Here is a 17533-nt window from a genome sequence, read left to right on the forward strand (position 1 = left end):
ATGTACTATAAAATTTAAATAAAATTATTCTATCCTTAATAAAATGATTATTTGCAAAAAAAAATTATTCATATGACGTACTATTATGGCATATACTGTTAAATAATATATTTTGGCAGCTTTTGCATTACAATTACATCTCAAAAATCCTTGTCCGCCTGATAGTGAAAGTTGAGCAACAGAATGCCTGTTGGCTGTTGTCTAATACACGCAATTGAAATAGATTTTTTATCATATAGAGTAAAATGATTTATAGTGGATAATTGATTCAAAATACTTAGATCCTAATTGACAATTTTTAAATTAACAGAATCTGTGTTTACTAACTTAATTTGTACATCCTATATAACAGTGCATCTCAAACTTTTTTTTTCATGGGCCCCCCCTAAATTAATGTGAAAATGTCAAGGACCTCTATTAATCAAAATCATTAATTATTTTATGACCTACCAGGATTTAAAAGGGAATTAGGTTAAGTAAATATTATATATCCACGGACCCCAGTTTGAGAAGCACTGCTATACAATGTGTTTAGAAAAAGTCTGAAACATTAACTGAGCACAAACAGTAAAACCTAATTTTACAAAAAGTATTTGTTTATTCGTACACTGTTTTGCCAGTTTTATGTTTTTAAGAAAATTAGGTAGTAAATATTCAAAAAAAAGAAATATCTCTGTGATCCCTCACTCACTGTGCTCTTCAAAAAAAGTATACAATTACAAAATTTTATTTTGGTTTGAGTATAAGCATCTAGAATAGTGGTTCCCAACCTGTTTTATTCTACCCCTTTATAGATTTTCAAAATTCTTGTGCCCCCCTCCTATAAATTGAAAAAAAATCGATCACCTTTTTTGTATACTTTAAAAATAAACTATACAATATTCAGAATGACTACTTTTTACTGATGATAATAATTATAAATTATAAATAATAGTAAATAATAAAATGTAACAATTAATTAACGTGAAATATTATAGTAATAAATTAGTATAAAATATTAATAATAATTAATAGTAAATAAAAAAATACATAATGTTAATGCTGACAACACTTTTCTTTGGACAGTTTTGTTATAACTGCTAGTGATTCCCTAGCAATGTGTATACGCCCCTTAGTTTGGGAACCAGTGATCTAGAGCCTTGGTAATCGTTTTCTTAAATGTGGTATGAAAGAATAAAGTACTTGATTCTAATAATATTTTAGCTTTATACATGACAGGTAACCTTTACAATTAGAAAGTTGAAATTTGTGTAAGTTCTTAAATTGAAGTTTTAGAGTGTGTTACAGTAGTACCAAGACTGTACAAATTTTATTTATTTATTAATAAATCATAATTTTCTATTATATATTTCTGTGGATGGGAGGTGATAAAAAATATAGATGCTTTTATTAACAATTTTTATTAATATTATATAGACCCATCTTGCTAAAAAATTACTGATAATACAACAACTAAAATTAAATTAAATAAGTAATGGAATTAATGACATACAATTTAAAACAAGGTTAAAAAAAAACCATATAAAATATTAAATTAATAATAATCCTTTTTCTTTGTTAGCTATTAAAAAAAATTGAATACAATTTTATTTATTTAACAACTATGGATGTTTAACATTATTGTTTATTAAAAATGTTTGCAAAATTATTAAAATAGGTAGGAATACTTAGTACAATATTAAAAATCAACCAAAATATGAAAAAATAAAAAAAAAACAAATTGTATACCGTAAATGTTTGTTATATAAGATTTTAATTCAGTCAAATAAATGAAAACTTTTAGTGTATTTAAACATTTAAAACTTATTGCTTAAGACTTTTATGTGTTGGGTCTCTTTCCAATGAATAATGGTTTTGTTTCCATATTCTTATTCTGTTTCTTCCCATCGTTTAATCCTTTATTGTTAACCTAAACAATTTGAAAATTGAGAAAACAAAAATTGTAAAAGCTAAACGGTGTACAACAATTTAATTAAGTTATTTTCCATGAATAACTAATAGATCGCGCACCAACATTTGTTTTCTCTGTCTATCTCCCATATCATATAGGAACAAAGATATTCTGTATTCCCACGATTACAACTCTTTGGTTTAGTTATCAATAATCAAAATTATTTAAAATGAAGATGCTTATATTTATAAAAATAATGTAAATATTAAAAATGTATCAAGTCAATGCACATGAAATATTTTTCTTTATAAAATATATAATAGGTGCTGTAAAATGAACCAGAGTGTTGTAATTGTGGGAATACAAAATATCTTTTCCATAAATTAATATTTAATCTCACTAAAAACTAAAAATGTTATATTTAAAAGGTAGAAATAAAAAATTTGTCGATTTTCAACCTCCGGAGAAAAAATTAAAATATATTTATGTACTGTATATTTACGTTATGAATATCATTTTCATGTAAATTGATGCGATGTTGTTTACGTTCTGATTTTGTCATGCCATGAGTTGCTTTCATCGATGCTGTTTTTGTTTTGATGGTCTTCATTATTTCAGAGGTTTGTTCCAACTTAAATAAAAATATGTACATGTTTTAATTTAATAAATCTCTGAACATATCTATAGAATTTTATGGAAAGCACATAAGAAATATAAATGTACAATAGAATAGTGATATTTAGAACAAACGGGTCTAACAATTTTTCTAATTATTTTCCTTTTTAAAAACCCAATATTGTAAAAATAAATCCAAATCCACCAGCACATTATCACAAATTTACATGTATAAGAATGTTAATAATACAAATTATACATTTTATAAGACTGATGATAGTACAGTAAACCATACTTCAACTATTATTGTCATTTGTTGTAAGGTGAATAAAACTATAATCATTAAATTTAAAAATGTAATTCTAGACATTACTTATAATTGTAAGAATATTTAATATCAATATTAATATAACTAATAGATAAAATACTAAGTTATAAATTAGAACATAGTTATATCAGTGGTTTAGACATTTCTACATTTCTAGACTATATTTCATGTATATACATTTTTTTATTTAGTTATACTAATCACAAACAATTAATACCAAATATTATAATATAATTTGCTAAGTGCTTAAAAGGACTAACCGAAGGACCTATTCAACATATTGAATAGTAAGGTATATTTAATTATGTCTGCTTTCTCATGACCCATTGATTTCAATTTAATGACAAACAATAAGTTTTCATAAAACGCAACCGAAAGACCAATTTATTATGGGACTTTGGGTCCCAAAAGAGGAAGGGAACACCATAAATCAGACGATTTTATCATTAACCACACATATATAGGTACCAATTTATTTTGTAAATAATATATTTGTACTATAAATTGTTAATTTTTGTAGGGAGTGTTTTTTCGTAACCAGTTTACAGCAACTTCATTCCACATACTTTATACTAACTTGTGTTATATGATATAAACAACTATTTTAACTAAATTGATTTATACAAGTTATTTCACTATACAACATTTGAACCATGACTATACTCACGTTATATTGTGCACTACTCATCATCCATTTCTCAACCATGCCATAATAACACATACATTTAGTTTATAAAAGAATAAATTATCTTAAGTACCATTGATGGTACAAATTTTGTAAAGAAAATATTTAAATGTGGATGATAACAATAAGTCTGATAATAGGGGATAAGAATAATGAATTAATAACTTGCAGTTAAAATAAAAAAATCCTATTGTGTTTTCTTCTTAGTTTACTAATTTTATGATACTTAAAATTGGATTTACTTAATCATTGGTACAAATACTTACACCATCCCAAGATTCTTCATACTTGATTGATGGTAAATTTTCAACGTTAGGACTTGGACGTACCATATCTTCTGATTGATAAACAACTACATCAATTAAAATTCTATTTGGACAATTTTCTTCATGATCCTAAAATAAATACCATATGTTTATGAGTAATTATTAGAATATTACAAATAATGACATTATAGATATGTATATATTAATTATATTTTACCTTCAATTCCGATTCAGGCATTGCATGTGCTAAATTGTAAATACAATGCCTAAAATGGGGTGGTTTATCCGGGCACTTCGTTATATGCTTAGTTAATGTCTTTTGTGGCATTGTATGTGACGCATTAAATGGACAATGAAAATTTAATGTCTCTGGCGCCAAATGTCTACAGTTAAAATAAAAAAAATAACCAAGACAATTTGTTTTAATAAATATTTTCTTAATAATTAAGTGGCATCAAAAGATAAAAAGCGAATTTAATGATAGAACACTATGGGCGTAGTTAGTATGGGATTATAGGGGCTTTAGACTGCAGGATAGAAACTTTTGTATTTTTAAAAAAATATTACTGGGCCAAAAAGCTTGAACATTTAAAGGTTCCTCATAAGTTGTTCACACTGTAACCAAAAAACCTTAAAAATATTTAAGTATAATTTTACGATTTTAGTTATTTTGTTGTTTTTTTTTTTTAACAAAATTCTATATTTAACCATCTGTTACAATATAGAACAATAAGCTCAAGTAATAACATAACAAATAAAATAAAAATAAAATAAAATAAAACAGGCAGAAGATACAGAGGGAAGACGACTTCCATTGAAGGTATTTCAACTTGATATTAATTTAAGGTTTTATCCTAAACATAATGATAGTAGTAGGTACAGTAAATACATAAAAATTATAATTACAACATTATAAGTAATAAGGATCATAACTGAAAAGAAACATAATTATATTTATTACTTAGATAAGCAGGTCACGACACCATTGTCTTTTTAGTTATTTTGTTGTAAATTAAAAATATTACTTTAAGGTACTTGAAAATTTTAATATTAATTAATATATTTTGTACACACAATGAATTTTTAAAATTCAATGTTTTCAACAAAAAATAATTCAACCTAGCGTATTACTAATATTTATAATAGTAAACAAAATTACTAAAATAGCAGTATAAATGAATCATAAAAATTATAAAATATAATATATATTAAGTAATATAGGCTGACCATGGTTTGTTCAGAATTGTTTTCATATGCAATAATATATCAATGAATTCAAATTTAAAACAAACATTACAGTAACTTATTCCTCAATGACAATGTTCTCTAAATACAAAATGTACATCAGAACAATTAACTACTTTCTTCTTTTTTTAAAATTTAAATCAAATTAATTAAAAATGTATTGTGGTTTTTGAACATTAATTAATTAAAATAATTTAGATGGATATGGTAGAATTTGATAAAAATGTTGACATTTCTTCAAAAATCCAGAACAAATATAGTTAAGTTTTTCCTCATCATTTTTATTATAGTTATATATTTTAGTATGATGGTGTAATTAGAATTAGTAGCTCATACTTAATTTAAAAATTATAGCTATTTGAAGTTTGTCAATTCGAGATTTATTGCTTGCGTTATCATTGTTGTTAAGATTGGAACTGGTAGTTTATTGAATAAACTAAGATTAGGATAGACTATGATCGGACTTTGTTGAAGACATTTCAGCATGATAATCATAAATTGTATATATACTTTTAGAATATTATAATCTTTCCAGTTAAAAGATGATAAGTAGTCGCTCCCAATGCAAAAATCAAGTACAGACCTTTCGAGTTGGGTATCAGTGGTCAAAGGAAAATTTACCCGAGTGTAAATCTAAGCTAATTTTATGTTAGGTAAGAAATTGATTCTGGTCACAACAACAATAATTAATACAAATAATAAATACCAAATTGGCAAACTTAAAATAATTATAACTTCAAAATCTATGTCCAAGCAATAAATTCTGAGTGCACTATTGTTTTACACTATTAAATTAGGATAAAAAAATATTCAATATAGTATGGGAAAGTAAACTGCATTTGTACTAACATCCCTAAAGGTAATTTTATTATTTTATGATTCAGCAATATAAATTAAAATATGTTTATTAAAGTTTCAAATCTAAAAAATAAAAATAAAATACATTTAAGTAACTGCTATGTTAGTTATAAATCTGAATGTTCTGCTTTAAATAATTATGATAATAATCCTAGCAAAAACACAAACTTTGAATAGTGTAAAATAAATAAATATTTTAAATTTTAATATAATTAAATATGATGTATTAAATTTTATTGTTTGAATTGTATGAGCCAAGTTACAGTTATTAATTGCATAAAAATGTTCTTACATTTTTAGAATATGATGTGCTCGAAGATATACAGATACTTGAAATAACCTAGATATCTTAATTTTTATTTTTTAGATGACAAAATACATGTAACATTCCCTCAAAGATACTATATACTAAATACAATATCTAAGAAACAAGATATATTTTATCAAATAATGATTATTCAAGGGATAAGTAATAAGTTATTATATGGTGACCAGACGTACTATTTTTCATAGGACAGTACTTTTTTTTGAAAATATTATGGGCTAATACATGTTTATGATTTTTATAATTTGGTACTAATCTATATTTTATGGTTCCAGCTAATGCAATCTAATATGGTTGGTAGCATACCTAGCTAATTTAATTTGTTATCTGTTAATATGTTTCCTACATATTAACAAAGTTTTGTATTTATTTATTCAAATTTTACACGTGGTATATTTACCAAAAAAATGTACTTTTTTAAATTTTTATATCGGGTCATAATAAATATACTGTACAGTATACGTAATATGAAAATAACAATATGTTTTGTTTTTAACTGTTAAACCACAAAAATCTATTTATATCGCTGAAAATAAGTTTTGTGAATATGGTTATACAATATTATAGCGGATAGTTGGATATGACTAATAATAACTCTATGCCTAGCACAGGTGTTATATTATTGAAAATTGCATATATTTTGGAATGTTTTTATTACATAAGTTATTTATTAGTTTGGTTCCAACAATCGTTAGAATTAAAACTAAATAGTTCTTATAGTGAACACATGTCTGAACAATCGTCATCAAAATGAATTTATAAGTGTTTTTCAAAAAGTAAAATACATGAATTTAATCTTATACAGTGTTATTAAAAATTATGTTTTTTTCACAATTAAAAATCAATAAAAAAAATATATATATATATAAATATATTAAGACATTAAGTATTAATTAAAAAAAATTAAATTAAATTATTATTATTTACTTAGTAGTCAGAAATATATAGGAAATATATTTAACCAGCTACAATATAATTTATTTTAAACACCTGAAGTATAATCAATAAATAAATATTTTTTACATATACTTGTGAAAAAAAATACATTTATTATTATATTTTATACAAAGAGTGATGATCATTTGTCGGAAACTCAGGTAACAAAAACAGTTTTACTTAAAAATCAGCTATAGAGGCTACACATTAAACATTAATCTGTATCTGCATTCAATGAATAGTTTTATTTTTGCAATATTTTATAAAATGTAAATTATATTTTTTAAAATTATTAAAAAAAAAAACCATTGAATACAGATAAAGGTATACTAACACACACAAAAGTTAAAAGATACATTAGAAACTAAAGTATCTAGGTACAAGATACAAATATCTTAGATACTACCCATCTGTGATTATGCTAATCCAAGATAAACTAATTTTGATAGCAAGAAATATTTGAATTAAAATATAAGGTCAAACCTATTCAAATCTACTACAATTTATTTAGAATTGTAAGGCTTATAACATAACAGGCGATGATAGGTATAATAAATAGGTACTTACAACAATTCCATCGTGCTGAATATGAATGATGCGTGTCCAAAGTGTAAAACAAGTTTGATTAATATCAAAAATAGTAGAAATCAGGTATCTACTAAAAAAAAAAAATTATATGATAATTCGCGTTTAGTATGAAGGAGACGATATATTATATAGTAGTACAGTGAATAATGATCACTAATTATATTATAATGTACGAGTACATCGACCGCAGGTGATGATATTAGTAATTAGTAATCAGTCGATTGAACAATCTAACGATAACTGTCGAGAAACTCGCTTAATCATAAAAAAGAAAATTTGACAAGTATATCGTTGAAATTATAATTCAGTTATAATAACCGTTAGCCGTGAATTTTAGATAATGTGATGTGAATTTGTACTCACCTAATGTATAACGATCAATGTGGAAGTCAAAATGAACGTCTAATGATAAAATTTGGCCTATTAATGAAGACGGCTTCGGAACCAAAGATGCTCGAATGTTAGAATTATTATCGTCATGGATAAACCGTACTAGGGCAACCGGCAACTACGGCAACAAGTACTATAATAACACTAACACAACTGCACAACGCCACAATAGACAATAGTCCTTCACATAAAGCGCTATGTTTACGAAATGATAAAAATAAATATTTAACAATTACAGTACAATTTACTGGTGCTACGGTTTGTACCCACGATAAGATTTTTGTAACATTCGCGACGTAATCGAATCACACGCATTCACGCCCCACTACTTTTGAAATGTGAGTACTGAGTAGTCGCCACTCGCCACTCGCCACCGCGGTGTTATTAATAAATAATAATTTGGTAATTTTGTATTTTATTTTTATATAGGTACCTACAGTCGTGTCGTATTTGACGTTTCATTGTATCAATGTTGTGTCTATATCACCCATCATATATGTAATATTTCTAATGCGACCTCACGCATGAATGCACGATCGCAATTCGCAATTTATTATTAGGTAGATGCCAGGTGGTTATTACTGTTGGTCGTATTGACTGTTGGGCATAAGTAAAATATTATTGTTCCGAATTTCCGATCAGTCTATAAATATATTATACGTGTATTATTTTTCTATTGGTACAAATACGTAGTGAATAGGCACATGGGCGTGCACGACTTGACCGGAATCTTTTTGGAAGCATAAAACAATTTCAAATTTGTATACATATTTTATAATTAATCATAGCAAAATGTTCCTGGAGATCATGAAAATCGTATTTATCATAATAGCGAAATAAAATTATAAACATTTGTGTACTACTACATTTTATTGATTCATTCGTCTATCAAAAACATTGTGCACGAAATATGTAAATACTATGAATTATAATTATAAATTATGGCTTTTAGGAAATAGAAAAATGCATTTAAAATTATTACATAATGACACATATATACATTACTAAGTTTATATATACATATATATATGCATTAGGTATGTCAAATGTATTAATAATTAATAATATAATGTGTAATTTTATTTCAAAAATATATATGTTGAAAATTAGCACATAAATGTTATGTATACACATACGAATATACGACTTACAACTTGATCCTATGTATAGGTTCATACAAATATTCAGTTTTTAATTTACAATTAAAGTGTATGTTAATGTGTTGAAAAAAATATTAGGGACACTGTCCAAGTTTTGGGGCACTTATATTGTTCCAGGATCGACCGGAAATTGAAGTCTGCGTACACCTATGAATTATTGATGCTTAATACTAATACTACATAACTTGATTTATTAATTTATTAATTTTATTTTATAAGATATATGATAAGTGTTAGATACTGTAATTTATTAAGATATTAATCTAAATATTTACTTCTCAATACACAAATTCCTTGTTTTATTTATTTTTTTTTCACATAATATAGTCATGTTTTATACTTATAAAAAGAGAATAAATATAATAAAAAAGTATGTACGTCGATAAAGATGCATCAATCAATAAATAAAATAATAATATAAAATTAGAAATAAGTGGTTGATGATAACGTAACCAGACAATATGTAAAATATTATAGTAAAATCACTAGGTACAGTATATAATATTATATTTTTTTATAATTATAGGACATTTTAAGCAACACATGAATACCTGTTTAAATAAAATAAAAATTACACATAATATGAATAATTATTTTACTTTTTATAATTACATACCTCGAAATTAAGTGACCAACATTTAATCAACAGATACGCGCAAAATATGATCCTAGCCATAGGCGTGTCCTCCATGGCTGGTGAGGCAAATTGTAAAATTTCAGTTTTTACATACTGATAATATATTAATATAACTATATTGATTAAGTACTTTAAACTAGTAAAAGAAAAACCCTCCAATAAGTCGCTAGGGAGGAAGCTGCTTATCCTGCCTCCCCCGTAGACATGCCTATGATCCTAGCCATATTTTATATAGTATCTTTATAATACGGAACGCAACACTACAACACTGGCTAAAATATAGGATGAAAATAAACATCATTTTAATCAAAAATAATGTGGAAGAAAATAAAAACCAACCTTTTTTTTTGAAGGGAAATGGACAGTGGAGGAAAACGGTATCTCGTTTTTGGAGGCAAATGGCTACGGCCGTATAAACCTATAATAGGTACCTATATAATACATATATGTTATCTCATCGGTATGCACAATGCACATATTTTACCTATATATTATGTATATAAAATAAACGGTGTATAGTATTTACTAGTTGCGGTCAAGTCAACCAACTAAAAAATAAATATTAAACTTACATCAAATGGTATTTAATAGCTCTAAAGAAAACTCCAATATAAAAGCATGGTCGCATGGAACTTGTACATACCAAAACAATTTCTAGGTTTGACTATTTATAAACCACGGGCTTCAAATTTAAAATTAAATTTTTAGGTACTAATTAAAATATCATACTAATTACTACTATATAATTTCAATTCTAAATTTTTCAACTCATTTTATTAACACTGTCAAAGCTTTATCTTTGCTGTGACCGCAATTTTAGATATTACCGACAATATTGCAGTGACGTCCGAACGTCCGCAATTGTTATATTATGTGCTTATCTCAAAAATTATCCACGACCGCAACTAGTATGCAGCCAAAATAAATTGCCGCAGTTTGTTTAATGTATCTTATCGGTTTTATCGCAGATTGTATAATGATAAATTATTTTTTGCCACAGTTTACACATCAGCTTTTAGAAAAAGTATAATTTTGCCGCAGTTTACAATTTTACATACAGCCTTTATTTGATGTGGTTGCAGCCAGTTTGCGCATCGACATAATTTGTTAGTAGGTAAGTAGTTTTACTATTTTTTTTATTATCATCTATGTTTATAAATTATGGTTTGTTTTTCTTATATTATTATATTCGATTGAGCCGACAGTGCGTTTGTATTATTAAGAGGCCGTCCCAGTAGAAAAAAATCGACCGAAAAACATGCTTTCGTACTTCCAATAGTACTCAGGCCTCGTTGGTCGTAGAAACATGATTTTGGTATCAAAATAATCACGAGAAGTTGTACTAAATATTTTTGGAACAGAATTTTAAAATTTTTTTTCGTTCCAATTTTATATGTGTTTGAAATTTGTAAAATTTTTCTTTTTTTTTAAAAATCATATAAAATCGGCAAATTTAGATATCAAAAATCTGTTCCAAGAATATTTAGTACAACTTCTCGTGATTATTTTGATACCAAAATCATGTTTCTACGATCAACGAGGCCTAAGTACTATTGGAAGTACGAAAGCATGTTTTTGGCAAAAAAATTACGAATTTGCCGTCGTCATGTGCTGCTAAAGCGATTACAGCGGCAGCATTCTGAAATAGTACTTCTTCCACCACCCCGCTTGCATATGCAGCCGTACCGCACCATGGTCAAAACTGCTTATTTATCGCAGCCGCGCACTGGTTATAAATAGCCAAGTACGTCAATAGGAAAATAATAATTTTGTCAATAAATAATATTATTTTATTTTTCGATGTTATAATTCGTAATTGTATTACTATCGTATTTTACGCAAAATGGAACTACGACATAATACTATATCGTAAAATTGTCACAAATCAGCTAGAAAACGTACGATTAAACAATTTTTTTTCAATTATAGACAATTGTTCTATAAAATTAGCGTATTGATTTCAAGACGAATTTATTTAAATTTAAATTAGTATAAATGTATAAGTAAAAAAGGTACCTAGGCAAGTGGGTTTCGCTCTGCTTTACAGTAGGTTACAAGTGAGTCACTACATACCTACTGGATTGTGTTAAATTTGAATTCAGTGATATAATATTGTATAAGAAAAACGAATCTTAGCGAAGATGGAGAGTCAGCCTATGATATATTATAATATATATATTTTTAACTACAATAATTTAAAATTTGACAAATTTTTTCAAAATTCAAACTTAAAATGCTTATAAAAAAAATTGTACCCATTTATTTTTAATATTTTTCAAATGCTATTGTAACGATTTATCTACAGGAGCTTTGAATTAAATTTTCACGCTTCTTGGCCCAACAAATTTAATAACTAATTTATTAATAACTATGGAATAAAAAATTGAAAATGTCCGTATAAGCTCAGAAAGAGTGAAAATGTTTTGAAAATTTTATCAAGTATAGCAATTGATAAAATAGACATATGGTGTAAATTATTTAAAATATCTAGGTACAGTTATTTGTTCTTATAATTACAACAAAATAAGAAAATCGCCAGGTAGGTACATGATAAATCAAGTGAATACCAATATTGTAAAAATTTGAACTTTTCAAACACTCATAAAAATTTTATTTTAGTTTCTGGTAGAGATAATTTTTTTATGAAATTAGACAAACTTACGAGGAATCTTGTATTAAATTTTTAAATTTTAGATTTAAAAAGAAAAATTTTTATGAATTTTTAACAAAATAATTTGCACATTTTCTTCATTTGTTTGTATTTTATATTTTGTCAAAATCCGAACTTTAAATGCTTATAAAAAAATGTGATTACTGACTATGTATAAAATGTATTATTAATATTTTTCAATTATTATAATTTATATAAGGCGCCTCGTCCTTAATTTTTAAGTTTTTATTACCCAACAAATAACATTTGATTGACATTCATAGAAAAAAAACTAAAAAAATTGGAAACTTAAAAAGTAAATAGTTAAAAAATAATATAAGTATTTTAAAAATGTTATCATGCTTAGAAAATTCTATAATATAAACAAACAGTTAAAATTCCTTGTATCTACGGTCATTTGTTTTAGAGTTACACCAAAAACCAAAATTGATTTTGTGATTTTGTCAAAAACCGATTTTGCGTGAAAATGTCTGTTTTTCTTTGCTCTTTCTATAGAAAATTACTAGGAATTTTTAATTTTGACCTTCCCAATGCACCAACTTGTTTTCGTGTATATCATCACGTTTTGAAGGAGTAGAAATAATGCTTTAATTTTTGACTTCAGCCCCTCTTTGAAATGGAAAATTAATCTAAATGATACTTTGGTGAGTTAAAATTTCCAGTAGTTTCAAAAACGTCAAATAAAAATCTAAAAAAGGTACGGAAAACGGGAATTTTTAAGCATAATCAATTTTCGAAAATATCGATTTTTTTATTTTGCTGTAACACAAAAAATCATTTTAAATACTTGAAATGTTCACCAAGTCTAAATATTTTGACTTTTTTAAGCTATTTATTGACAATTGAAATTTTCGATGTACCTATATCTAAGTTTTTTTGTTTGAAATGCCAATAAAAAAAATTTGTCACAATTGTTGTTTATAAGCTAAGTATTTAAAGCTCAAATGTTTACTAAATATGTCAAAATCGCGAAAATTTGCAAGGAATTTTTAGGTTGAAAATTCATAATGTTTTAGTGATTTATATCTAAAACCCAATACAAGGTTCACTATAACAGTATAACATTTTCTTCAAATCACTGTAAAAAAAAAACTCCAGCGACAATGTAGAAAAAAATGTACGAGCGTATGAAATTAAATATTTTACGAATTGCGTAAAATAATAACGATATGTTAATATATTACAATTTAAATATAACTAATAATATAATATAATCCTAGACTGACAAATTATCTCCATCATCATTCAGAATCGATTTCGTATACAATAATGATACCTGTCATTGCATTCAAATTTAACACATCCATTATAGTGGCCTACTCTCTATCACTACTATATACAGCAGAGCGATACTCGCTTTCAACCCTTTTTAAATTTAAATACGGAAATTGTCTTACAAATTTTAATTATTTAAAATATAAATATGTTAACGGCAAATCAACGTTAATATATTTTCAATATTTTTGTTTTGTTGTTGTTTTTGATTTTCAATAACTCAAGTTATAATTATTTAGCCCCCCACCATAAAAAACCCCTGGCTACGCCTCTACATTAAAATTTTGATAACTCGTAATATTTGTAGTTAGTCGAATTATTTTTTTCCCCGTGAACTTTGAGTTACCGAGAGTACACTGTAATATTGTATTATCATTTTATATACACGATAAAATTTTCAAAATATTTTAATTTGTTTTGAACTGTTTACGGATATATACTCTGCAGTTTTCAACTTTTTAGGTTTTTTTTCTATAAATGTCAATAAAATGTTATTTGTTGATTTGTTGTGCAAAAAAGCTTGAAAATTTAATAGAAGGCTCCTAACAGTAGTATTATAGTAGTATAGTAATATTAATAATACATAGTCACATTTTTTTTTATAAGCATTTAAATTCTAATTTACAAAATATAAAATACATAAAATTGAAAAAAATGAGCAAATTATTTTATGTTAGAAATTCTTAAAAATTTTTCTTTTTAAATCTATGATTTGAAAATTTAATCAAGATTCCTCGTAAGTTCGTCTAATTTTTTTTAAAAAAAATCTCTATTCGAAATTCAAATTGAATTTTTATGAGCGTTCGAAATCAAATTTTTACATTGGATATTCACTCCATCATTTCTCATGTAACGATTTTCTTATTTTGTTGCAATTCAAAAACGAATAACTGTAAATACAAGAAATTTTCACTGAATGTTTATATTAGGATTTTCTATACATGAAAAAAATTTCAAAAAATTTTGATTTGTTTTGAGTTGTGTACTGATATACTCAGTTACCAACTTTTCAGGTTATTTTCTATAAATGTCAATAAAATTTTTGAAATTAATTTTTTTATGATTTTTAAAACAATAAATTCACAGCCCTGATAACATTTTTTATACTTATTTTATGTAGGTATTATATGTATCTTTAAAATTAAAATACGTTAATACACCAATATTTATTAATCAAAACTATTTAAAATGTTGCTAATATTTATTTAGGAGATTAAATTATCGTACAAAAATTGTTTCATGTCACTTATAAGTTACAACGTAAAATATGCAACACTATTGCTAAAAAATCTATTTAATCGTGTACTTGATTTAATTTTATTTCGTTGGGCTAGAAGAGCTGTATACTATTATTATATCGTATAGACCAGTGGTTCCCAAGCTATTCTATTCTACGCCCCCTTTATATATTTTCAAAAATCTCGCGCCCCCCCTTTTTTAAATTGAAAAAAAATTGATCATATTTTTTTGTGTTCTTTAAAAATAAACTTTAAATTATTCAGAATGACTACTTTTTTATTGATGTTAATAATAATAATAATAATGGTAAATAAAAAAATACATAATGAAATTAGATGTTAATAATAATAATAATAATAATAATAATAATAATGGTAAATAAAAAAATACATAATGAAATTAATAAATAATGTTAATGCTGACAACACTTTTCCTTGGACAGTTTTTTTATGTTCGGCTCAATATTTGATAATGAACACCTTAAGTCAGATGCGACATCTAAACGATTTCTATGTTTGTTTTTTATAACTGCCATGCTGGAGAACCCAGATTCGCACAAATATGTAGATGAAAATTGTACAAGGACTTTTAAAGCTTCATTTGAAATTTCAGGATAAATAGGTTGGTATTTTACCCAAAATTCTTCCAAAGAGCTACCACTGTTAAAATCAATTTTCGCCCGTGAATCGTTCTTCAGCTCGATTGCCTGTTCTTGAATTATATCTGGCAATGTGTCTACGTTAGTACTGAATGGAGAACTTGTTAACATATATTGCCAACTTTTGTTCGAAAAATTTGGAAAATATCGAGTGAATTCATCAGTCAAACTGTCGAGATGTTTAATCACTATATCTTTCAATCCAGTAGGACAAAATGGTTCTTCTTCATCAGAGAGAAGTTCGTTCAGTCGACGGAAAGACGAAAAATTAGGAGTCTCTTTGTTTACTCGGCGTTTCCACAGTTGTATCTTTTCTAGAAATGAGTTGATAGTATCGTTCGCGATTATTACGTTTATATTCCTCCCTTGTAATTTGAGATTTAGGTTATTAATAGTCTCAAAAAAATCTGCTAGATATGCGAAGTAGAATGTGAAATTTTCATCAGTAAAATTTTCCCGAAGATCGTCTTTTCCTAATTGTAAAAGCATTATTTCGACTTCAGACTTTAATTCGTACAAACGCTCAAGCATATTTCCTTTGGATAACCAACGAACCTCGGTATGGAATAATAAAACAGAATGTTGGGCTGATAGCTCAGAACAAAGAATCTTAAAAAGACGTGAATTAAGAGCACTACTTTTGATGGTATTAACAATTTTTATACATACTTCTAGTACATTTTTAATTTCAAATGGCAGCGTTTTTGCAGCTAAGGCTTGGCGGTGTATTACACAATGAGAACCAATTATTGATGGATTTTTATCTTTTGCAAGCTTCACAAAACCCGATCGTGATCCTAGCATAGCAGGGGCACCGTCTGTACATACACCTACAACATTTTTCCATGAGAGGCCATTCTGATCAAAAAATATATCGATGGCAGACAAAACGTCACTGCCTTTTGAGGTAGAACTTAAGGCCTGGGAAAACATAAGCTCTTCTGCAATAGTCTTTTCATTTATAAAACGGCAGTAAACTAATAGCTGACAACAATTGGCCACATCAGTTGATTCATCACACTGAATTGCAAAGAATACGGAATTTTTTAATTTATGAATCAACTGATTTTGTATGTCCAAAGCTAATTCATCAATGCGTCGTTTGATTGTATTGTCTGAAAGAGATATTTGAGAAACTTTCCTTTTACTTTCTTCACCAAGTACTATTTCAACGGCTTTAAGTATGCTAGGCTTAATTAATGTTTCACCCAATGTATGTGGTTTCTTTTGCTGAGCCACCATAAAGGCGATGTGATATGAAGCTTCAATAATTTTTTCATTATTCTGTTGAAATTCTCCGGTTCTGTCAAGTTTAATTTTATTTAAAGAATTTTTTTTAGCAACAAAAAACTCTTTAGGTTTTTCTTTTAGCATCGGATGAGCTGTGGTTAAATGTCGTTCTAGTCGACTTGGTCGGAGAGCATCGTTACTTAACACAACGTGACAAATAACACACTGTGGCATTTGGATACCATCCTTTTGAATGAACGTGAAACCAAACTTTATATAATCGTCGTTATACAATCTTATTTTCTGTGGAGCCATTATTTTTACGTATGTACACTCGCGACGACTACGTACTACGATACTACGTGCAGTATGCGACTGCAAAACGAAACTAAATCGAGTTTAAACTAATCTAATAGCTTTTCCCTAACATCCTTTTATCGTTCCGATTAATTTACAGATAACGTAGCATAAAACTATTTATAGTTATTATCGGTTATCCATTATTGATACCCGAGAACCGATAAAGAGAACCAGTC

General features: G+C 26.5%; 2 protein-coding genes across 3 annotated transcripts; both read right to left on the bottom strand.

The window, feature by feature from the left end:
- Nucleotides 1-1384: 1384 nt before the first annotated feature.
- Nucleotides 1385-8424, bottom strand: LOC132927079 (gametocyte-specific factor 1 homolog). 2 transcript variants are annotated; one of them, XM_060991530.1, is made up of 6 exons: nucleotides 8101-8424; nucleotides 7717-7804; nucleotides 4003-4168; nucleotides 3786-3914; nucleotides 2394-2522; nucleotides 1385-1909 (listed from the first exon to the last, which is right to left on the bottom strand). In XM_060991530.1, exons 2-6 carry the CDS (start codon nucleotides 7725-7727, stop codon nucleotides 1820-1822), a joined length of 525 nt encoding a protein of 174 aa, XP_060847513.1. In that variant the 5' UTR covers nucleotides 7728-7804; nucleotides 8101-8424; the 3' UTR covers nucleotides 1385-1819. The 2 variants fall into 2 exon arrangements, with proteins under 2 accessions (XP_060847513.1, XP_060847512.1); XM_060991529.1 differs by having other exon boundaries at nucleotides 7717-7807.
- A 7097-nt stretch (nucleotides 8425-15521) lies between these two features.
- LOC132925043 (SCAN domain-containing protein 3-like) lies at nucleotides 15522-17312 on the bottom strand. The gene is made up of 2 exons (XM_060989474.1): nucleotides 16446-17312; nucleotides 15522-16376 (listed from the first exon to the last, which is right to left on the bottom strand). The coding sequence occupies exons 1-2, from the start codon at nucleotides 17310-17312 to the stop codon at nucleotides 15522-15524; spliced, it is 1722 nt and encodes a 573-aa protein (XP_060845457.1).
- Between the last annotated feature and the right edge of the window lie 221 nt (nucleotides 17313-17533).

Source organism: Rhopalosiphum padi, chromosome 3, assembly GCF_020882245.1.
Source record: "Rhopalosiphum padi isolate XX-2018 chromosome 3, ASM2088224v1, whole genome shotgun sequence".
NCBI classification, from domain to species: Eukaryota; Metazoa; Arthropoda; class Insecta; order Hemiptera; family Aphididae; genus Rhopalosiphum; species Rhopalosiphum padi.